Source organism: Hevea brasiliensis, chromosome 3 (assembly GCF_030052815.1).
Source record: "Hevea brasiliensis isolate MT/VB/25A 57/8 chromosome 3, ASM3005281v1, whole genome shotgun sequence".
In the NCBI taxonomy this organism is placed as follows: domain Eukaryota; kingdom Viridiplantae; phylum Streptophyta; class Magnoliopsida; order Malpighiales; family Euphorbiaceae; genus Hevea; species Hevea brasiliensis.
The window spans coordinates 112,143,950-112,167,415 of NC_079495.1; the positions used below are offsets into that span (position 1 = coordinate 112,143,950).

Genomic DNA, 23,466 nt, shown 5'->3' on the forward strand with positions numbered 1-23,466 from the left:
TCTCTTTTGGTTTAAAATTTGGTGAAGGATCTCGGATAAGAACTCTCCTCCGACCTCCGCGTTTTATTTGAATGAGGATCGGGTAAGAACTCTCCCCCGACCTCTTAAAGTATTCAGTTTAAGATTTTAAAGAGGGATCTCGGATAAGAACTCTCCTCCGATCTCCGCATATTTATTAAAATTTTGGTTGAGAATCGGATAAGAACTCTCCTCCGATCTCTTTAAGTATTTAATTTAGAGTTTAGCGTGAGGAATCTCGGATAAGAACTCTCCTCCGAACTCCTGTGTTTTTGTTTGAATGAGGATCGGGTAAGAACTCTCCCCCGACCTCTTAGCATATTTATTACGATCGTATATCGTAAGAACCTTAGATTAAGGGTTCTGGCACCTGAAGATGCTAGGAATCCGAGCGATGGCTTCTCTTAACCCATTGATGCCTTATAACTAGGGAGGGGGTACCAGACTGAGTTTTTGCCGATCTCCTTTGTGATCGCCTTACCAGTACTCTTTGGCAGGCAATGTCCGATCTCTTTCGTTTACTAGTCTGGGATCCTATCTTACCTCGATCCCCACTATACCAGGTTATCTCCTGAGCTCGTTTAGTGGTTTGACCTCATAACTTTTCCTCTGATTTATTATTCAATCTTTTATTATTTTTATTTGTTTAAAGAAACTCTCGTGTTAAGATATAGCTATCAACGTTTTATTAGATTACCTACACGCTACCCATAACCAGAACACCCATATTTGAAGGTAATAAAAGCTAAGAACAAATAAATAACATGAGCTGATGAATAAAAGGTAAACTCAAGAGAATAATTATCTACGTGGGGCTCTTTAGCATAACTGAACTTAATGAAAATTATGAGCATGAGAACAAAGAAAATAAAACGCGAGTATTTGATAAAGCAACGGTCTAGACACTTACCTGTGGGGATTTGAGTCTATTGAACTAACTGTGGAGCCACAAATATTATAGAGCTGCGAGCTAATAGTTTGGTGACTAATGCTTACTTTGAAATAACAAGTACCAAGTTAAAATGCAGTTGAGCCGAAGTGACAGTGACCGGGTTGGAATGAGATTAAGCTTGGAGAAATAAATGTTGATATTAAGATGATGAAGACGACTGAACTGAGAAATGGTATCACAGAGTAGTGAACAAACTGAAAATGAAGAGTTTCAGGGTTCAACACTCCTTCAATGGAGATACTTAAGAAAACTAGTTTATGAAGTTTCTCTATTTCGAAAGCTTAAAATAGCAAAGTAGCGAGGCTGAATCAAATTTCAGAGGTTCCCCACTATAATTACCACCTTTTTTCGTCCGTCCCCAACAGTATTGCATGCTGGTATTTATAGGGAACGGGTGCTCCTAATGAAGGGTCAGGATATCTTCTGGAAAGATGGAAGGTTTGGATTTAGAAGGACATAATCCGATGTCTAAGAATTAAAGGGAATCAAAATGGACGGTTGAGATCCTATTCAGAATATTTGTCCTTTCTCTTTTCCAATCCAATGGTTCAGGGTCTTCCTGTCAAGATGGATCCGAAGGCCAGGAACAAAAGGCGCCGGTCCTATCATCTCCCTTTTGATCCAAGGGCTTCGGGTTTGTCCTTACGAGTAAGATCAACGGTGGAGATTCAGAAGCAGGTATCATAAGCCATCTGGCGTCACAAGATTGTGGGCGATTCTACAACTGAAGCGTGCGGTGAAGATTTGATCTTGCCTGTAATGCTTTAACTACCTCGGCTCTAATTATGAAGAGGGTTATTGGAAATTGTCTCATCCTCTCCTTGCTTTCCGATCTCCCATTCCTTCCGATCTCTATTATGACCCTTTTCCGATCTCTCATACTGGGCCCCTCTCCCGATCTCTCCCATTCCAGAATCAGTCAAAGCATTTAATCCTTCGGTTACCAATGCATCCACTTCGATTTTCGCTAGTAATAAATGCTCAGACCCCCTATATATATGCCTTAGCGGGGAATTTCTCCCACATTTCACTTCTTCCTCTTTCCATTTCTCTCTTCTTTTGTTCTAGTTTTTCTGGTAACATTCTGGCCATGGTAATCGCTTTTGATCTTTTTTCGACTATTCTCTTTGCTCCCCGACTAAAAATTTACAACCCCGATGATTGGAAAATCATGATAACCATATCTGATGACAACAAGAGAACCGGACTAATTTACCGCTCAAGATCGAAAACATCGATCTCACCGATCTTGGGTCGATCTATCGATATAATCGGTGAACCAATTTTGGACGAGAAGACTGCTAATTTCCCTCTTAACATCGGTGACTGCCTTTTGAAGTTCATTTGGCTCCTCACTACATCGGGCGTCCCGACTGCAGCTCGATTCTGGTCGATAACATCGACGATGACTCCTCATCATCATGAGAGTCATAGTCACCCCCTCTGAGTTGCACATCTATCCAGTGCCTATGGCTGGCTTTTTGATCAAATACATCTTTTGATTCAGCCACGAGACTAGGCTTTGACATAGGTCCCTGCTAAGTAGGATGTAATGCCGATCTCTAGAGATTGCCCAAATGATGTAATCTGACCTTTAAAGGTTCTTAATGATGTAATTCGATCTCTTGAGATCGCCCAAATGATGTAATCTGACCTTTTGGAAATGAAATGAAATTTTATTTGACAGTTATCATTTATTTATTGCATTGGTTATTTTCTGATCTCTAATGTGCATATCCGATCTGGTTCCTAATTGAATCACCCTTAGCCGATCTGTAACTCTGAACATCCGCCTTAATCCGATGATCTTGGCCAGCCGATCTCTTCTTATTTTATTTATTTTGTTTCTGGAATATTCCCGCAACGCGTAAGCAGGCAAATTACTCCTACCGATGCACCGCTTGGGGCTCTGTGAGCATTGAATGCTCACACGGGCATGAATAGGGGGAGGTTCCCTCAGTTGCTCCCCTATGCCATTTTCAGCATTCTGCTCACAATTTCAACTCTCTCTTATTTCTTCGAGTTTTTTCGGCACCGATCACACTCCGGTAAGAACTTTAATCCTTCTCTTACTTAAGCTTTTTATTTCTTTGAAAATGAGTGGCGCCGAGGGTCAGAGAGCGGCGAGCCCCCCTTCCGTCCATGTCTCGTGGTCATCAGATGAAATCGAGGTGGTTGGACCAGGTGGGCGATCTGAGCCTCCAACGACTTCCGCCTTAATTCGTGGTCGAGCAGCTCAATCAAGGCAGACATCTTCCTTGGGTAGAGAAAACCTCCCGATGGACGAGTTGCCGTCGGTCCTCCAGGAAATCGATCTGTAATCCATTAGTCAAGAATACAATGTTCGAACAGACTCCTTCGAGCTTATCAGATGCCAAGGCGATCTCAAAGCCGATCACTTTTTCGAGAAAAATGATGCGATCATGGTGTACAAAGAGCAATTAAAAGTTGGGCTTCGGTTTCCCCTTGATGACTTCTTCAAGGACGTCCTGAAATTTCACCATGTCTCGGTGGCCCAAGTGCATCCAAACTCGTGGCCGATCCTGATGGCTTTCAGAGGCTTATGCCGGGCCAAGAGGCTTGATCCTACAGCGAAGGTGTTTGCCGAGCTGCATGGGCTTACTCGACGAAAGGACGACGAGTACTAGTTCTTTCAAGCAAAATCACACTGCAGGCTTTTTACCGATCTCCCCTCCTCATTGAAGAATTAGAAAAATCGCTTCTTCATGTTAAGGAGCAAGATTCCGAACGCTTTCAAGGGTTTCCCCCGTAGCTGGCAATATCTGGTCCCACCACTTCTGAAGCATGTCGCCCTGAGTAGGGATGAGGGTGCCATGGTAATGGAACTTAAGGATCAAGCGTTCACCCAGAAGTTCTCTTATTTATATGTGGTGATGGCCGAGCTGGAACATTGGATGAGGTGGCTGATCACCAATGAAGGATACGAGCTCCAGCTCTCTGACCTCAGCCCTGGCACCTTCCCCATCTCTGATCTCTGAACCTTAAAGAACTCACTGACTTTCTCTTTATGCAGGTATGGCGAGCGGCGAGGCTTCCAAGGAGAGCCATAAGCGGAAGAGGGAGATCTCCAGGAAGGTGCGGGAAATGAAGATCGCTGCGGTATCACAGACGCCGAGGCGAGATTCAGAAGAAGTGCTGGGAGACTCATCCCGACCCTTGGGAAAACCGGTCCCGAAAGTAGAAGTAGTTCCTTCTCCCCCTCGGCAAGAAGGGCCACCGCCTCCACCAGTTCCCGCAAGTGCGGAAGGGGGACCTTCCCAACCTACTACGAGGACCCTTTCTCGCGGCGTCCAGGTCCTCATTCACTCCCTGGAGAAGAACCGATCAGTTCGGGAGAATCCAGGCTTGGCTAAAGTCCTGGGCGCTACCATATGCCTTCAGAAGGATCGGAATAGGTTGACCCTGGGTAGCATTGATGATCTCCTGGCCCAGACAATGAGTTTGAGCGTAGAGAGCTTGGTGAACCAACATATAATCAGGGAAAAAGCTCATCTTCTGAGGCAGGAAATTCTAAAAGCGGTCAAGGACGCATCCTCTGCTCTAGCTCAGCTTTCATCCGCCCAAGATTATATTGTCGAACTCGAAGGTCGGATGAAGTCCTACGAGGATAAATTGGCCGAACAAGCTCATGAACTCGGAGAGGCTTGGGCGCTACGAACTGCTGACATCACTCGCCTCACTGAAGAACTCAAAGTAAAAGAAAAAGAGCTTGTGACGAGGGAAGCTGGTGCTTATGTGAACGCCCACAGCGACCTTTTGGCTGAGCTCAGGAGGCGTTATCCTGAGGAAGACTTCTCTTGGATGGTGGACCTGGCTCCTCGAGACGAAGAGGAGAGTGAGGAGGAATCAGAGAGAGAGAGGGAGAATGAGCGAAATGTACCGAGAGATCAGGTTGGGGAGATCCTCCAGCCGAATGACTTATAAATGCTTACCTTGGAATGAAATGAAGTATTTTTGCTCAATTTCTTGTTAAGATTGGAGAATGTCCAAATTGTATGAGTACTTAATTGTTTGAACATATTAGAACATCTAACTTAAAACGATTATTAATCTAAGTATAAGAGATCGGAGAAACATTATAAGCATAAGATCGGCCTAAGGCGAAACCAAACACCAGGTAGAACTTTAGATCATCAGAATTGGAAACTTGATTTAACTTCCTAAGCTCGGAAACACTATTAAGTTGGACTGCAACCTTAACTTTATTAAACAATTTTCCACAATATTTATAAAGGAGAGATCAAAAATAAGACTGGATGGCACGGAGACCTGACATTAATTTGATTTCCTTTGACGAGAGATTAGAGACGATACTGAATGGCATGGAGGCCTGGTATTGGTTTGAGAGATCGGGAATGAGGTTGAAAGTCATGGAGACTTGACATTGGCTCGATCTCTCTAGTGAGAGATCGGTAATGAATCGAATGACATGGAGACTTGGTGTTGGTTTGACCTTCTTCGGCGAGAGATTGAAAATGAGATTGGATGGCATGGAGACTTGATATTAATGTGATCTCCTTTGTTGGGAGATCGAAAATGTGATTGAATGGCGTGGGGACTTGATATTGGTGTGATCTTCTTTGTTGAGAGATAGAAAAACATTTGACTGGATGTGTGATTGGTTTATTTCCTAGTTAGGTTACTTGTAACTGAGGAATGTCAATTGAGGGTCGATTTTCATTGACTTTGGTGATCGGCCAAAATATGGTGTCAACATGTCCTAACGTATCTCTTAGTGACTTTAGTCCCCATTCCTTTGTTTCAATAATCTCTACTTCCCAAAGACATAACTTATGTTCCTTATCATATAGTATCCTATGAGATGCTTTCCTGTAGCACCTGTCATAGACATCTCCTTCAAAATTTCTACTTGTTCTATGACCTCAATGGTCAATACCTATGCATCTTCTCACTCCCATGATACTTCGAATTTCCAATCTCCTTTGTGCCATTACTAAGGTCCTTAGACCAACTCCTATCCATTTTATGCAACTAGTCATGTAGAGTTCCATCGAAATGCCAAGTGTACCTACACCATATATGCTTCTTCTACACTCTGATATGGTATCCTACAACACTAGCCTTTGCTCCCCTTTATTACCAATCTCTATGGTGTAAGGATGTGACTCATATTGTCTATTTTACAACGTCTCATGAAACACCCTTCTAAAACAACTGCCTCTGAATGCACCTTACCTAAGATCATTGCTAATTCTGTTGGTCATTGAAGCTTTAGCTAGATCCTCCCATACTAAAAACATTTTTACCTTCCTAATTCCATGATACTACAAGCTTCTAACTTATTTTGTGTCACCAAAGAGTTCCTTGTAACAATTCCTACCTATCTTAGGTAATTTGTTGTGTAGAGTTCCACCTAGTCAACACTACTTATCATGGCCTACTCATTTTCTGAAAAAAGAGTTCCTTGACTTCTGCTTAAAACTTCTTACTATCTGATGTGCTTCTTGACACATTGGTACTTAAATCGATGCTCCATTATTCCTTTATCTTACCATTTCACCATAATTTATTTTAAACATCCCTTAGTGTGTCCCTAGCGTACTTATTCCTTTTTATCCTCACTATTGTAACCAACTCTACTGAGCTTTTCACCTATCATTTGGATCTTACCCACTTTTTTTTTTTTTTTTTTGTGCTAGTGTTGATATCTTTCCAACTTATTGTACCTATTCTTTAACCTTTGTCCTCTCTCACCCTTATGCCTTTCCTTTAAGGATATCCATCCCAACATCTACTTTGACTTTTTTTTTTTTTTTTATCTCTTAGTCCTATCTTGATTACTAGTTCCATTACTTTTGGAATTCTAGCCTTACTATTGGCTCCTACCAGCACATCCTTCACATCATGTAACACTTGTAATTGACCATAGAAAACTCTTCTCGTATCTCCTTTCCCAACTTAACTATCAGAACATTACTATTCCTTATCACCCTTAGTAGGAACTCGCTCATCCTAGTTAGATAGGAGCCTCATAAACTATATGTTCCATCTAAACTAATATGGCTGTGGGAAATGTGTGCTATGCCTTAATTCCAGTCAAGATACTTCACGTGTTCATTCTCCTTAATATTACCATATATACTGCTCACAGCTTTCCAAACTTCAATATTAAAGTTACCCATCAGAAATAATTTCATCCACTAAAACTTATTCATAACTAGCTTTTCTTCTAGCTTATAGTTCAAAAGGGTTATAAGCCCTGGTGACTAACTCGACTTAATTTCGGTCACTACTCTAATTTTCATTTCATACATAACATCAGGTACACGCTTACCGTCATTTTCTTTTTAAGAAGAACGTGTACAGATTGGTGCTTATTAGGTTCTTAAATACTAGGTCATCACAACATTATTTCCTTTGCTTATGTAGACTTCTAAAGCCAAAAGTGCGATCTAAACTTGAAGAGAAGGAGAAATCTCCTCTTACTGACATCAACACATCATTCATGTCTCTTGGTCTTCTCCTTGAAATTTCGTCATCTTTAGATAAGATATCAATTACAGCAATCCTTTTATTGTACCACCGATTTGCCTAATATATCATCATAAAATTTTCTATCTCCACTTGTACTCCATTTCTATCTTTTTTATGCCTACCTTAACTCTTTTGCATCCCTATATTTTACTGTATTCAAGAAGATACCTCTTACTAATAAACTCTTCCAAAATGGATTCCAATCATGCTTACTGTCATAACTCTTATCCTTGTACTTCTCAGTGACTTGTGACTGTCACTCATACATATCTCTTTCTGCTTTATCTCCTTCTGTAGTTCTGTCATTCATTTTCATTCATGTTTCCTTATAAAGTGACCTTATTGGTCATACTAAAAATGCTTATCTAATCCTTGATCGCAGACCCCATGATTGCTATCTCACCACCTCTACTTAGGTCCTGAGAATATGTGCCCTTTTCCACCATCCTTTTTGTTTGTCATGCCTATTTGAACCATTAGGTTTACTTTTATTTAACTTACTACTTATTAATTCACTCTTTGCCTGATAGGACAGTTCAAGACACCATTGCACATCCTATAACTTTTACTTGCTCTGGTTACATTCCTCGACTAACTTTCCTCATACTGTTAGAAGTCCAAATGGACTGATCCCATTGCTACCTACTCCATCTTGGAAACAGGAATAGATAGAGTTTGATCCATATCTTGCAACTCTGAACCCCATGTTTTGGCTCCTGACACTACCCGAACCATGATCTACCCTAAGTCCTACACTTTTGGATTCTATATCTTGACAGCTATCCTTACTCATGTACCCTCGTTCTAGGTTTTCTAATATTGCCTTTCAGTTCATCCTATTTACCTTGCTCAGAATGGCACTTTATATACCTTATATCACACTTTGATCTTCCTGACCTTGTCCTATTTTTGGCTATTCGGTTTGCTCTTTAATTCATCTCTTTTATCTTACCCAAAATAGAACTTGACTATTTTATTCTTTAGTGCTACTCTCTTTCTTGATCTGACTATCATGTTTGGAACTTATATCCCTTCACTGTCTCTATCAAGTTATCAACACCTTGATGTTACTCAAAATTGGTGTTCTAACCACTCTGGCTGGTACTTCCCCTGTCATTCGAATTTCTCTCCTGTTGCATCTAAAACCAACTATCCAAATTTTCATTTCTATATTTCCTTTTATCTACTGATATTTTATGACTTATTTTTGCTGATTTGCAGTCATTTTCCTTTTCTCTGTTTAACTCTAAACTACCCTCTAATACCTCAAGGAGGGAATCTACAGGATTTTTTTTTCCTTACTACTCCAAAGCTCTGCATCCATCATGATCTAATCTCTTATGATCCTTACAATGAAAATTGTACTCTCCCTAAAGGGATACCGGAGCCACTATTTCCTATCACACTACAGTCCCATTTAGGACATCATTCCACAGATCGTTATATTAGTGGTACTCTTCTGTCTCTCCTTAGAAAATATTACCATACTCTATAGTATAACTGACTACAAGAAAGGTACTACCTCAACCCCATTATCACAACTATATAAAGCTGTCTGCTCTCTTTTTATATTGTCAAGCTTCTTAGAATGTCATTTTGCAGGATACGAATATTATTCATAACCTCAAATCTCCTTTAGGGAGTAGAGTCATACTTACGTTCCAATGTCACACGAAGGAGGTGCTATCTTCATTAAACTTTGGGCAATACATCCACTGTAATGCTAACACTGCCAACGATCTCATACCGGAGACAAAATGATCCCACCAAGTAGGTTTCACCATTACACTGCAATCATACTAAAAAACTCTAGTCTTATGCCACTTATGCTCTAACTCTACACTCAAAGTAGGATAACTGAGTTACTGACTCTAGTTATCACTCAACTACGACCTTTGATATTCAATCTCTAGGGTCTTAAACCCTAACTAGGATTTTTCCTAACTCCTTTACAGAAATAAAACTCTGTCTTGACATAACTATACCCAAACAGAGGTTGTTTACAAACACCCTAATCATGGTGCACCATAAGGAAGCACGCAGCTCTACACAATAATTTCATGTCGGTACTGTAATCTGCAGCTTATAGCACAGACATCGAGAACATTGCATAGTTACTACGGTACATCCCAACAGACTAGATTTGTCACTCTTTTATCCATCCTGACTCCACTGATACCATAAACTTACTTTGATTGGCTATTCACTAATGACTGCCTGCAATGATATCCTCACTCCCATTTAGGGTAGCAATACTGCTAAAAATCACCTTTAGGTCCTCGTGCCTTGCACTAGATAGGCACACCACTTGGACCCATACTAATAGAAACATAGTATTTCTTGGAGTATGTATTTCCATGGTAGACCTCAACACGCCTGCTAAATTTATTTCACATCACCATGTACTTCACAAAACTGAGGTGCTAAATTGAAGCACTCTTATACTACCCGAGGAATAACGCAGAATCTAAAAGCAAGGAATTACAGAAGAAGAAGAAACAGAATCCTATACTCCGCATGTGACAAACTCTAGGTATAAACTTTCTCATGAGCCTAAAGCCTAAGCTCTAATACCACATTTGTCATAACCTAACCTATGGGCCAGACCGGCACTAGGACCTAGACCAGCCTAAAGCCCCTGAGGCCTGTAGTTAGCCTGACTAATCCTTAACCCAATCCTAAAGCCCATTTAAGTCCAATTTTAAGAATTCAACCGGACAGAGTCTGGCCATAATATGGACCATACAATGGGGAGTTTTTGACTCGTCTGACCTTTAAACACAATATATATAACAATTTGGGGAGCTCAGCTCACCATCCACATACTCATCAGGTCATAAATCAAATAGGAGCTCAGCTTCCTCATTCAATCTAATCACACTCACATATACATGCATTTAATGTTCTTACAATTTCAACATAATATTATATTACAGTCCCAAAATGATTAAAATACTCCTAACAGATGTGGAGTCTAAAATTTAGCTAAATTGTACAAAATACATTAGATATTACTAATTGACCTGTGAAGAAGAGGAGCAGGTTAGTCACAACAAGTAATCCTCCTGTAGCCTGGAAAAATAAGTTGAACAGGAGTGAGCATTTGACTCAGAGAGTAAAATACTAATTTTAACTACAATATTTATAGCTACCTAAAACTAATGCATCCTAAAGAGTGGAATCCAACACCATTAAAATTTTCATACACATCACGTCATAACAACAAAAAGGCAATTTGGAGCACTCACACACCTAACAATGTTCAAACAGTACATATATGGGAGCTGATCCCCTATACAGCTCTCTTGATCCAACCTCTGCCAACGAGTGCCTCTCAAGCTAGACTTTCGCTTAATAAACCAAAAGGACCGAGTCCATAAAGGACCAAGTCCCAGTGAGTGTCTCTCAAGTCATGCCTACCCCGACTTATCCATAAAGGACCGAGTCCCAGCGAGTGTCTCTCAAGCCGCGTCTACCCCTCCTATCCATATCCAATACCACACACCACACACACGCCAACGCACGCACACTGCTCCAAATTACCATAAACAACAACCATGACACTTCATTAATTAAGAATGTAATATAAAATGTACCTAGTATTTAACTACATATATACATATTTATAAGTGATGCATGGGCATGCTTGAATATATAATAATATTTAAATTATAATTAAAATTAATATTTTACTCACAGACTTGACTCGAGGTCACTGTGGCGGCTGGGCGGAAGAGGAAGGCTGTCCCAGCTCACCTGATAATTTTATTACAATGATTTAATATATTTGACTCAATAAAAGCTTAAAAAGGACCAAAGACACCCTAAGTCATGCCGAAAATCCGGCAGAATCTCCCCTATACCTAAGACCTACCTAACCTGCAAAAGGGCTCAAAATGCACTTCTATATCCACAATTCACACATCCATAACTCAATTACATCATATGGCCCCTCCTGGGGCCATCCAAACAATCAATAACCATAATTTGAAAGATTGCAATTTAATCTTTATAATTAACCCTTTTGCAAAAAGCTGCCCAAATGAGCTCTAAAAATTCTAAAACTTTGCTCTGCGGTCCTCAGTAATATTATTAAGCTAATGCAAAAGAAATTATAATTGTCTAATGTACCACGAATATTCTATAGATTTTTAATCGAAATTAGGCCTATATAGTTAAGAAAAATGGGGGTTTGGGTTTACCTATGCTAATTCTGACCCCGCGAACGCGTCCGGAACATCTAAAAACGGTGGGGTGGCCTATAATCTCGATCAAATTCTGAAACTTTTTCGATAGCCTGCCTGCCCGACTCGAAATTGTAGACCCGAGCAACTGTTGAATTTCCGCTAATAGAAGGTACCTATGCGAAGCCCACAATACTAGGGGTTAGACTAAAATATTTATATTTACATATAAAATAATCATTTGAAAATTAGGGGTGTTACAATTTGAATCACTTTGCAGGTTAAGTAGATCCTAAGTAGATTCTTATTTTGTATTAGAGCTAATAAATTTATTAATATAATTATTTAGGTGAGTAAAGACAGTCATCTTCCTCCACACAGCCACCCCAGTAGTCTCTTATGTACTTTGAGTAGATATTGATTTTTTTTATAATTTGAATATTATTATACATACAAGACATGCTAATGCATTAACTTATAATTATATGTATATAGCTATTATAGGTATACTTTGTATTGCAATATTATTTGATGAAATTGATGTGGGTGTCACATTAGGGTAATTTGGAGCTCTGTGTGTGTGTCGACGTGCGTGAGGTATAGTACTGGATATGTGTAGGATGGGTAGATTGACTTGAGCTAGTCTCGCTTAGGGCCTGATCCTTTTTGTGATAAGTCGGGATGAGTACGGCTTTGAGTTGATCTCGTTGACCCTTGCATTTAGATTATTAAGAGAAAGTTCGGCTTGAGTTGATCTCACTGGCAGAGGTTGGAATCAAGAGAGCTGTGTAGAGGATCAACTCTCATATATATATATTTGATTGATGTGACACACGGGTGTGTGAGTGTTCCAAATTATTTATTGTGCGAATATTGTTTGAACTTGGTTGAATATGTTGATATATGCTGCATTTCATCTTTAAGGATGCATTAGCCCTAAATAGCTATAAAAATTGTATTTAAAATCAATATCTTACTCTATTAGTCGAATGCTCACTGCTGTTCACTCCATTTTTTTTCTAGGCTACAGGAGAATTCGTTTTGTGATTAACCTGCTTCATTCCTTGTAGGTCTATTAGCAGCAAATATCAGTATTATATAGTATTGATTACAAATCTAAAACTCCGTATGTATTAGAAGTATTTTAATTAGTTTGGGACTGTAATTATTTATTTATTTTTGAAATTGTAAACCTAATATTATGTGTGTATGGATATATGAAATGGGTATTTATCTTAGATGAGGGCCAGTGACAAAGCCAGAAAATCCATTTATGAGGGCCAAATTAAAAAATATGTAATTCATAAAAATAATATAAATTCACAAGAAAATTTTTTAAAAATAAAATCTACTTGCTAAAAATTAAATGAAAGTTGTTGTTAATTAAAAAAAATAATAAATGCTTAACATTAAGAATTATTATACTTACAATAAATTAATGGCTTAAAATTAAAAAAAATTATCTAATTTATCTCGAATTTATTTATTTTTTCATAGTAATCACGAAAAACAAATTTAACTAAAATTATAAATTAAATAAAATAAATGATATGGCTTTAATTTATAAAAGAATTTTTTTTTTTAATTTGAGTCTAAGAAAATTATAGTAAGGAGAAATTTCAATAATAGCAATAAGATTATGAGAAAAAAGCCACTAAAATTTTAAATTGATGAAAAAAAATGATAAAATAAATGTATTAGAATTTCATTTGATAATTTATCCAATAATTTAAATTTCAAAGAAAAGCAATTAGTGATTGCCGTAAAATAAAATTGATGATAAAGAATAAGCCAAGAAATAATAATGTCTTAAATTTTTTTATAAAAAAATTTATATTTCACTATTAATATCATTCAGTTAAAATTTAGAGTTTTATTTTTTTATAAAATTAGTAATACTCCTAAAAATTTTTAAAATATTGGGACAACTATTGATTTTTGAGAACTATTATTATATTATACCTCTAAAAGATTTTAAAATACTTATTAAAAATTTTATGAGGCCTAGTACCCCATAAAATTTATATAGTAATAATTAAAAAAAATACTAATATTTTAAAAAAATTATTATTATACCCTTAAAAAATTTTAAAAACTCAGGGGAGCCCAGTGCCCCCCATGGCTCAAGTGTAGCTCCGCCCCTGTCCCCAGATAAATATACCTTATGATTACAGGTAAGGTGAGTCAAGAACCCCCACGTTGGATAGTCCAGGTTATGGCCGGTCTCTGTTCGGTTAATTTCTTGAATTGGGGCTTAGAATATGGGTTTCATAATTGGTTTAGAACAGTTAGGCTTACTACGGGTTTTAGAAACCTTATACTGACCCAAGTCCTAGTGTTGATTCGGCCCATAATTTGGGTCGTGACAATAACAACTAAAATAAATAAATTCTAAATTTAAATCACTTGATTCAAAATGAATATATAATCCAATTTATACTTATAATAATTAGAGCTTAAGGTATTTTTAATGCGCAAACTAGAGCATAATTTATGTTTTTTTTTTTTAAATAATTTATGTTAGGGATACCTGAATGATATGATGTAAAGCTAACTCCTCACCAATGCCAACCTGCCTTAACCTTATTTGATGACGTCTATTTGTTCCATGCATGCTGTTGTGGGATAGCATTTTTCCTTTTCATGTGTCCATTCCTTCGTATTATATAATTGAGTTTTGGATCTTGATGATAAACACATATAATTAAGCTCTCTACATTAACTAGGGTTTTGCTCGTAATAAAAGTCTCCACCTAAGATGGATTAATGGCAGAAACATCTATATATAACCTCAATGAAACTATAACCAATTGCTAAAGTTTCGTATCCATGGTGATTGATGAGTCGCTGACGCATAAACACCCCCCACACACAACCAATCATGCACAGAAAATTCTCATTTTGTGTTTCATACCCTAAACGTATCAGCTACAAAGCCTCACCTTTCTACCGCATTTGTGCTTTAAAAGCCCCACTTCAACTTTCCAATAGCTACTCCAAACCTTATTTTGCAAAAATGTTGAACAGTTGATACATTTCTAAATTTTGCAGTTTAAAAAGTTATTATAAAATTAGAATTCAATATAAAAAAGATCATTTTAGACTTATCTCAATCTGCATCTCACTCTAGAGGCTCTATTAGTTAGTCTTTAATGATGGTATCTTCATGTAGATATTTTATAAAAAATTTCAGTTAATATAAATTATTAACAATTAATTATTAATTATCAGGTCCCCTTAGATATGATGGCATATCCCATTAGCACTGTTTCAAAGTGCACACCATCAACCGGAATCTACAAAGCTGCTATGCATCCATACATCATCTTTTCAACTGGGCATTAATTAACTACTTTAAATGGAATCTATATGGGCATTGACGAGAAAAAAATACATATATAAATATATTTTTGGACCCTATGCTTGAAAAGGCAAATAAAATAATACTAATTAACCAAAAGGAAAAGAATTTAACCTGCCTATACTATGAGTATTGCCCAGTATCTTTAAGTGCTTAATTTTTTTTTTATGCATATTTTTATTATAACTTGAGGAATTTAATTTAATTACTGGAGTGAAATTCTTGACAGAAGTCACTCATCTAGCAGATCAGTTTGGTTCGAATCCCACTTTCTTGATCTCACGTAAAGGAAAAAAGGCCCTTTATAAGCTCTTTCTTATTTGAAAAGGGCTCTCTTTTTATTTTGAGATAGCGAAAGTACTTAATTAAGAGTCCAATCATCAATTAGTAGAGCTCAACTGTATTTGACTACCAAGGAAAGCCAATGGGCTTTGAACTTCATCTTTTTATTTGTATGAGTTGGGCCTTTGAATTTGATCTTAATCCAGCTTCGGCTGAACAAGCAAAGCAAGAGAGGCTCGAGTCCTCAGGCTTCTGGCTCCCCATTTCTGCGTGCGTTTGGAGGCAGACGAAGCTTGAGCCGACGCGGGGCATTTCAAAGGATGGTTGAGGTCCTGGAGGAGTTCTTCCCTGGCGGCCGAATAGATTTTACGCGCCAACAGTCGCAACCACTTATGCTTCTCTCCGGTCCTCCTTCTTGGTGAGGGCTAATAACCTATCCCTCTCTCTCTCTGTCTCTCTCTGCCTAGCTTTATCGGAATTTGTAATGGAATTTGGTAAATTTGTAGCGGGAAAACGTCTTTACTTTTCCAGTTCGCATTTAACACCGCCATAGCTGAGACTAATGAAGCTGCCAAATCTACTGTGGTCTTCATATGCAACCGCCGCAGGCTAGAAAACAAACCCCCTTTTCTCTCTCAGGCATTGCTCTTATTTTTTATTCCTGGTTTTTCAATCTCTCTTTTACTCCTCTTGAAGTGTGTTTTTTTCGTTTACCAATTTTATGGGTTAAAATTTTCAGGGCATTGATCCATCTTCTGATGCCTTTCAACGCATACAAATGAAGTAGTGGACCCTCTCAGTTCTTTAATAGTTGTTTTCGCTTCTCTTTTCGCCTGTTATTGATTCATTCTTCTAAAGGTATGTGCATGATGACGAAGGCATCAAGAAATACTTTGCTGCATTCCACCTGTATGATAAATTTCCAGTAGCAGTGGTTATTGATGATTTTGGAGACTTTTTCAGTGAAAGGTACTCACTTGTAAATTCTTTCTCCATGTTTCGTAGTTCTCATTCTATTTCATTTTGTTTGTCTTTTGCTTGCAAAAATTTCTAAGGACCTGCCAAGAGAGATATCATAATCCTCGAGGAAGAGACTTAGCCATGGTTCGGATTCTTGCTTTGTGCCACAATGCAGTAACGCATGCGAAGTGAGTTTAGTTAATAAGATGCCTTGCCTGGACTGCTTAATTTTCCTTTTCGCAAGTGTTAACGTCTGGTTTAAACTGTATGAACAGTGAGCAAGGTCACTGCAAGCTTTTGCTTTCTGATACCCACCATGGAGACTCCCCAAGGTCGCTCTTCATCTATAAAAGATGGGTTTCATCCATTTTCACCATCAAAGGTTTGCACCAGAGAAAACCTGTGATTTGTGGGAAATGGTTTTTGTGTATGAATGTTGTTTTTGGTATCATTTTGGTACATTTCATTAGGTGTTAAAAGAAAATTAAGAGTAGATTGAATGTTTATGTTGAAGGTGATGGCAAGGGATCATTTCTTCTAAGAAAAAACAGTAATTTGGGAAGTGGGAACTCTGAGAGGACAAGGACTGCCAAATACTCCATAGCTCTTCAATATTTATTTCTGGAGGGGATCATTGAAGATGATGAGAATAAAACATAGTGTTGCTCCAGTGCATCTAAAACGAATCTGTGCTCGATGAAATATCCAACTTCCGAAATACCACAGGTGAACTACACTTGTTTCTGATGTTATGACTTGTAAAATCTATGGAAAAACTTGGTCACGAAATGTTTTCTTGTACCTTAATTTTGGTTGTAGGTATCGAAGCATTGAATTTTCACATTTAGCATTTCATAGATGTATACGTTGAAATTTGTCTTTCTTTAACAGCCCGTTTGTAACAGCAACTTAGAAAAGAAAGTACATATTCAATTCGCATATATTATTCAAGAACTTCGTTAGATACATTGCCAAGGGATTTATATTCCCAAAATGTTCTACTAAAACTCCTTTTTGTACTCAGGATCGCAAAATTCTCCACCGAGATCATCACAAGCCTCTTCTAGGAACACCCTGTAACAAATCGACGTACATCAAACAGAAAATCCTTACCAGAAATGAAAAAAATTTGATAACTAACAGTGATCTTACGTCTTGGGACTATTGTAGTCTAAGTACTCTGTGTCTATCTGTTCAGTGGTAGTGCTAGTAGTGCTTGTGGCAATTGATTTGAGCTTCACTTCAGGATACATTTCAACATCACAAGCTTCCCCTCCTATTGTCTCGCAAGCCTCAGCTGGGAAAACACTAGGTAAAACAAGTATACCAAGTTATTATGTTGTTAAATGTCAAGTGACTTTACAATTTCGTGATCAATGGAGAAAACGAGACTTACGAGGTCACGGAGCTGTAATCAACTGTTGAAGCGTCATGGCCCACAACTGAACTTCCTTTGATTGGGGAACATCTGGGGATCTTCAACCTTGGGAAGGTCCTCCATTGCAAGGCCAAGGTTTTTGTGGTACTTGCAATAGGGAGAGGTGGGGGTGAAAGAGGTAAGAGTGCCTGCATCTTCTACGGGTGGTGCTTGAGGCATCCTTCTGAGGGAGATGTAGCCAGATTATAAGCATCAAGGATGTTGTTTTCCGAGTGTGAAAATGACTTGGAACAGGAATAAAAATAGATAAGGTGGTAAGATTTTCCCGTGAATGGATAAGGTTTCCTTTTTGGTTTGACGTGGAAGCCTTCAGAACCTTGGATATTTTTTCCCTCGACAGAGACTGCGTTTTATTATGAAATCTTTGGACGATCAGCAGAAGGATGAGGGACCATTAACTATTTGAAATTCACCCACTACAATTCTTCTCCCAATGCCAAAAGGATAAAAAAATATTAAGGAAGACTTTGTAAAAAAAATACCGCTCATATCTTTACACGCGAATAAAAATACTATAAGAAAATAAGAAGCAAACATCAATAGGTTTTATACCCAAAAAAAAAAAAAAAAAAAAAAACTCGAGAATATTAACTTGAGAAAAGCACACAGTTAAGCTAATAATTTAATAATGATTAAATGCTTATTTCCTAAATTCAAAAGTTGTAATTTCAACTTATAAAAACTTTTTCAATAATTTTATAAAATAATAAAAAGAGCTAAAACTACAGACAAATGGAGTCATTCCGGCTTGATCCGGTTCAAGGGAAGAAGAAGGACTCGAAAGAAGCCCTCCAAGATTTGATCGGATCCCGAGTTTGACCGGGCTTAGCAGGGACTACTCCATCCTCCAACATACATCAACAAATCATTAACCATATAAAAAATTTTCTCTATTCGAACAAAGTTTGGATCTGAAAGAGTAAATAATATAATGAGAAGTGTTATGAATTCAGAGAAGATCTAGACCAACTCTGATATATATATAAAAAAAAAAAGACCAACCTAACCCACTGGGCCAATTTTAAGCGGAAAAAAAAAATAGAATGATGCTGATATACTAACAATAGGCATTTAGACAAGATCATCGATCACAACTCGGGGTGAGTAACAATGGTTTGCTAACAAAGATTGGAGCACGCTACTTTTGGCCCCGGATGCATCAGCATGACCCATCAGAGCCCTCAGCTTCTGCATCCCACCCTTCTTTTGCGATTCTTTTCATGGGGTACATTAATTCAGTCAGTACAATATTAATTTAATTCCAACTTTTCACTCTTCAAGAATATCACATTAAGAAACAGGGAAACTGCAGCACATACGTACATATTTTTTCCACAACAAATGAAAGAATGCAGATAGTAATATTTTAAGACAAACATGAATGCCATATTTTTTCAACTTCAAATTCTCCCAAGTCCCACTAATCATTGAATCGAGTAGAAGAGCATTATGTAATCTACATCTCCTCTTAACCTTGTGTTGGTTGTCTAGTTCTCCTATGGCCACATCTCAGGAAGCAAGAGTTTACTTTAGTTAAGCAAAATTTATAAGAAAGCATAGCCTAGTTTGGTCAATTATGCGACATGCATGGACATGAAGAAGAAATGCATGTTTCTGCAGAAAATCCAGGAGCAAAGGCAGAATTTGCCCTTGGGAAAATCTTTTGTCAATTCCTAAGTCAAAACTGGGGATTCGCAAGATTAAGCTTCCCTAAATGCAATGCAACAAATGGATGACACCGGAATCTTTTTGTCAATACCTAAACCAAAAATGGGGATTCACCAGATTAAACTTCCCTGGATGCAATGCAACAAATGGATGATACCGGAATCTTTTTGTCAATACCTAAACCGAAACTGGGGATTCACCAAATTAAACTTCCCTGCATGCAATGCAACAAATGGATGATACCGGAATATTATTCATCAGCATTCCAAATTACCTGATGAGAACAAGACACTTTAAAAAGCTAAACATGAAAAGTTACTGATCTAAAACATTGACATTTTTCCTGCAAGCAATCAACAAATACCATTCCATCATACGTCTAATTTGATGCAAGAAAGTTTAAAGGTTCACGCAATGCTTTAAGCTTCATATGGCCAATCAGGATAAAAAGAGATTCATGATTTTTTAAGTTTAGAAGGACCTGTAATTTTAAAAAGGGTTGTCCAAATAAAGACAGCCAACAAAGCCCCACCATCATTAGTTGAGAACACAATAATAGAGATGTGTCCCACGTAGTAGTCATCAATAAAAACAGTCTCTTCTATGGGGTTGGTAATTCCCTTGACCATATCAGTGTTGATTCTCGAATTACGGGTTAAGTCATGTATACAACACTGTACGCTGTGATAGAAAAGAAAATCATACAAATTCAACAAGCTGTGGAGACTAAACAAAAATGCTACACCTGCATACACCACACTATGGCCTTTTCACAATTTTTCAGCGAATAAGAATTGCAGACCAAATCCCTCTAAGCAAAAATCCAATTTCCAAAATTTGCAGGCTGCAGTTTGGCAAATACAATTACGATTCCTGTTAAAAGCTGTGCAGTTGAGATAACATTAGGACAAGCTCATCACTTGAAGGCCTATCTGCCGGCAAATCTGATAGGCAAACAACAGCAATTCTCACTGCCATTAGTATCTCATCTTCCTCACCTTCTTCCCCAAGAATACTCTTATCTAGTGCTTCCCTTGCCTCCCCTGCTTGCTGCAAATGCAGCAGCCAACGACCTAAACTACCTCCACTGGCTGCTTCCCCAAAGAATGGATCAGTAGGGTCTCTCCTGGTTAACAAAACACCCAATATCATCCCAAAGCTGAAGATGTCACCCTTGTCTGTATATCTAGTAAAATTTGGAGGAAGGAGGAAACAAAAACCTTTATTGTGACTGTATGTAAGGTTTAAGATAAACAAGAGACACAAAAAACAACAATAAATAAAGCAACGCGTGCGCATCACAAACAAGTTAAAGCTAAAGGTCATGACTAAGCAAAGGGTTTTTAGTAGCTAATTAATATATCAAGAAGACCCAATGCAGCAGAATTTGTGGGGACTGGACTTCATAGAGAAGCTTTTTAATTAGCAAAGAATATATGTTTCACATAATATACAGAAAACATTAGAAATATTACTAGAAAGAAAAACGAAGTGCTAGTACAATACTTTGATGAAATGTCACTTTTAATACGGTAAATCTTCTTGTTTACAGCATAATGCTCCAGTATATTTAATGTTTAAGGGGAAGGTCCCTCTAACTTGAAATGACCAAAACTTTGAAGTACAACATATACGTTAATTATGAAAAGAACCACATGTTTTTCAAGTTCCATAGAACAGCGGAAACTTAAGCTTATAATGGGAAGCATGAAACAAACAAATTCGACATCAATGCAATTACAAGAATTAGAAGTTGCCAATGAGAAATGCAATAATTAGAATCTACTGAGGTTTAATTGGAATTTAGAGAGCCATAAATGTCAAAGATGAAGTTACCTCTTGTATCACAACCACATGACAATTGATTGCAGAAAAAAGCAATATCACACAGGATTAAGAATAATAATAATAATAATGATAATAAAGCTGTTTAGGGGGAAAAATTCATGTACCTGCAATTCTGGAAGCACTCGGGAGCACGGTAGCCAGATGTAGCTTTATCCAAATTAGGCATGAGTTTTGCCAACCCACAATCCGCCAACCTTGGTTCAAACTCAGCATCCAACATCACATTTGTAGGCTTCAAATTATAATGCAAAATCTGAGGGACGCATTCAAAGTGAAGATATCGAAGCCCCTTAACAACCCCAACAGCAATCCGAAGCCGAACTTCCCATCCAAGCTGCAACTGATTCTCCCTCACTCTATTCATTGCATCTTCAAGACTCCCAGTTGGCAAATAATCGTAGACCAAAGAGAACCTATCAGATTCTCGAACATAAGCTCGTAAACTCATCAAATTCCTGTGTCTCAAGCTGGCTAACCTTCCCAGCTCCTGCTGTATCCTTCGCTTGGCAGACTTGCTCTGCCTCTCCTGTGAGCCACTCTCAAATGGTTCGAGCCTCTTGACAGCAACAGTGAGTCCATTGTCTAGAACCGTTCTGTAGTATTTTCCATTTGAGTTAGAAACCAGCAACTGGTTTTCGCTCGCGAGAGCTGATTGAAGAGTTTTGGGAGATATCTTTGGGGAAAATATAACAGGGCCTTTCAGGATTGGGGTTCGGTTCATGTAGCAGACCAAGCAACGGACGACGCAAGCGCAAATAATAGCTCCTGTTAATCCAGTTAAGACTCCTAAAACGATGCTGAGAAGAATTCTCTTGAGTTCAGTGTTTAAATGGGGTGGCCTAGACGGCGATGGAGTTTGGGTGGAGAGGTGACTGGTCATGTTAGTACCACTTTCTTGGCATTGTACAATTATGGGATGAAAGCCAAAACTCAACAGCAAAAGCATAGCTGTGACTTTGGTCAATTCGGGACTGTATCTTCTTTTCTCCATAGGACCATAAAAGGCCACAAGCGCCAAGATCCTATAAATGAAAGCAGAAGCTCAAAACCAAAACAAACCCGAAAACCCACATCTTTCGAGCTACAAACTCAAATTTTTTAGTCCTAAACCAACACACCAGAATAAAGCAGAGGACAAACTCTAAGGAGCTTCAAAATGTATGAACGAAGAAGAAGAGGTTCCGGCGTTCTGCTCCACCAAAATACTCCAAATTGTTGACGAGAGGAAACGCAAACTTTGAAACCCAACAGAATATGGAAGAAGCTTTCAAGTGCTTTGAAAATCGAAACTGTAAGGAATAGCACACCGAGATAAAAATCGAATTTCGACTCAAAATCTTCACGAGAAAGACGCTAACGAATCGCAACATCACCTATTCCCATCACTTGGACGCTGAAGTTGTCCCCTTTTCTACTTGAATCAGAGACCCAAGACGTAAATACTTCCACATCAAATATAAATGTAGCGCACTTTTGCAAAGCATGTGTTTTGTAAACAACCCCAAAACAGAAGCAGAAAAAAAAAAAATCTTTCACTCTCTGCAAAGCTGCTGCTTCAAGCCAGAGAGATGTAAGTCGTTTTCTTCCTTTTCTTTGAGCAAATAACAAAACCGCAAATTACTTCTTCCAAATGAGAAGACAACAGTGCAAACATCGCAGGTGAAGAAAGAAACAGACTCACAGCTACACTCACATACTAAATAAACAAATATATTTATATAAAAAATATATATAAAAGAAAAAAATCTCTCTCTCTCTCCCTCTCTCTCTCTCTCTCTCTCGTTTGTGTAAAGAACCATTCTTGGGTGGAGTGAGGGGAGGACAAGACTGGGTTCCCCTTCCCGCCTTTCGGAGGAGGAGACCCCACTACAGAGTCGGTGGGGTCCATGGCCACGTTGGCAGCACTGTCCTCTGATGTCGCTATCACGGGGCCGAAAGCGATACATCGAACCGCGTGGGACAAGGAGGATCATATTCATCTTCACCGTCAATCTTCTAGATGATGAGATCTCCACCGTTGACATGGAACCACGGGAATTTGTGCGAGCATTGGCTTTTTTCTTAAAAAAAAATAGTATATATTTGAATAAAGTGATTAATATTATTATACAAATGGGCTGTCGTCTTATTAGCAAAGGTTTTTCCTTTTTCATACGAGAATAATTGCTTTCCATTTCCACTCCACGTTTTTTCTGAAATTCACTTTTTTTTTTCAAAAATTAAAAAAAAAAAAATATAT

General features: G+C 38.1%; 3 protein-coding genes across 6 annotated transcripts; 1 reads left to right on the plus strand and 2 right to left on the minus strand.

Annotated features, from left to right (window-relative positions):
• Window positions 1–15,494: 15,494 nt before the first annotated feature.
• Window positions 15,495–17,214, plus strand: LOC110632816 (uncharacterized). Of its 2 annotated transcripts, XR_009147801.1 has the most exons (8): window positions 15,495–15,731; window positions 15,820–15,952; window positions 16,053–16,096; window positions 16,172–16,282; window positions 16,369–16,461; window positions 16,549–16,655; window positions 16,788–16,999; window positions 17,093–17,214. XR_009147801.1 is itself a non-coding variant. In XM_021781154.2 (7 exons), exons 1-7 carry the CDS (start codon window positions 15,634–15,636, stop codon window positions 16,931–16,933), a joined length of 732 nt encoding a protein of 243 aa, XP_021636846.1. In that variant the 5' UTR covers window positions 15,495–15,633; the 3' UTR covers window positions 16,934–17,116. The 2 variants fall into 2 exon arrangements, 1 of the variants encoding a protein (XP_021636846.1); XM_021781154.2 differs by having other exon boundaries at window positions 16,788–17,116.
• LOC110632821 (light-regulated protein, chloroplastic) lies at window positions 17,200–17,893 on the minus strand. Its single transcript, XM_021781167.2, has 3 exons — window positions 17,670–17,893; window positions 17,426–17,581; window positions 17,200–17,347 (listed from the first exon to the last, which is right to left on the minus strand). Exons 1-3 carry the CDS (start codon window positions 17,843–17,845, stop codon window positions 17,275–17,277), a joined length of 405 nt encoding a protein of 134 aa, XP_021636859.1. The 5' UTR covers window positions 17,846–17,893; the 3' UTR covers window positions 17,200–17,274.
• Window positions 17,894–19,777: 1,884 nt separating this feature from the next.
• On the minus strand, window positions 19,778–22,984 carry LOC110632802 (inactive leucine-rich repeat receptor-like protein kinase CORYNE). Of its 3 annotated transcripts, XM_058144650.1 has the most exons (3): window positions 22,346–22,984; window positions 21,332–22,249; window positions 19,778–20,565 (listed from the first exon to the last, which is right to left on the minus strand). In XM_058144650.1, the coding sequence occupies exons 2-3, from the start codon at window positions 22,216–22,218 to the stop codon at window positions 20,256–20,258; spliced, it is 1,197 nt and encodes a 398-aa protein (XP_058000633.1). In that variant the 5' UTR covers window positions 22,219–22,249; window positions 22,346–22,984; the 3' UTR covers window positions 19,778–20,255. The 3 variants fall into 3 exon arrangements, with proteins under 3 accessions (XP_058000633.1, XP_021636833.2, XP_021636828.2); XM_021781141.2 differs by having other exon boundaries at window positions 19,778–20,505; window positions 21,332–22,984; XM_021781136.2 differs by having other exon boundaries at window positions 21,332–22,984.
• Between the last annotated feature and the right edge of the window lie 482 nt (window positions 22,985–23,466).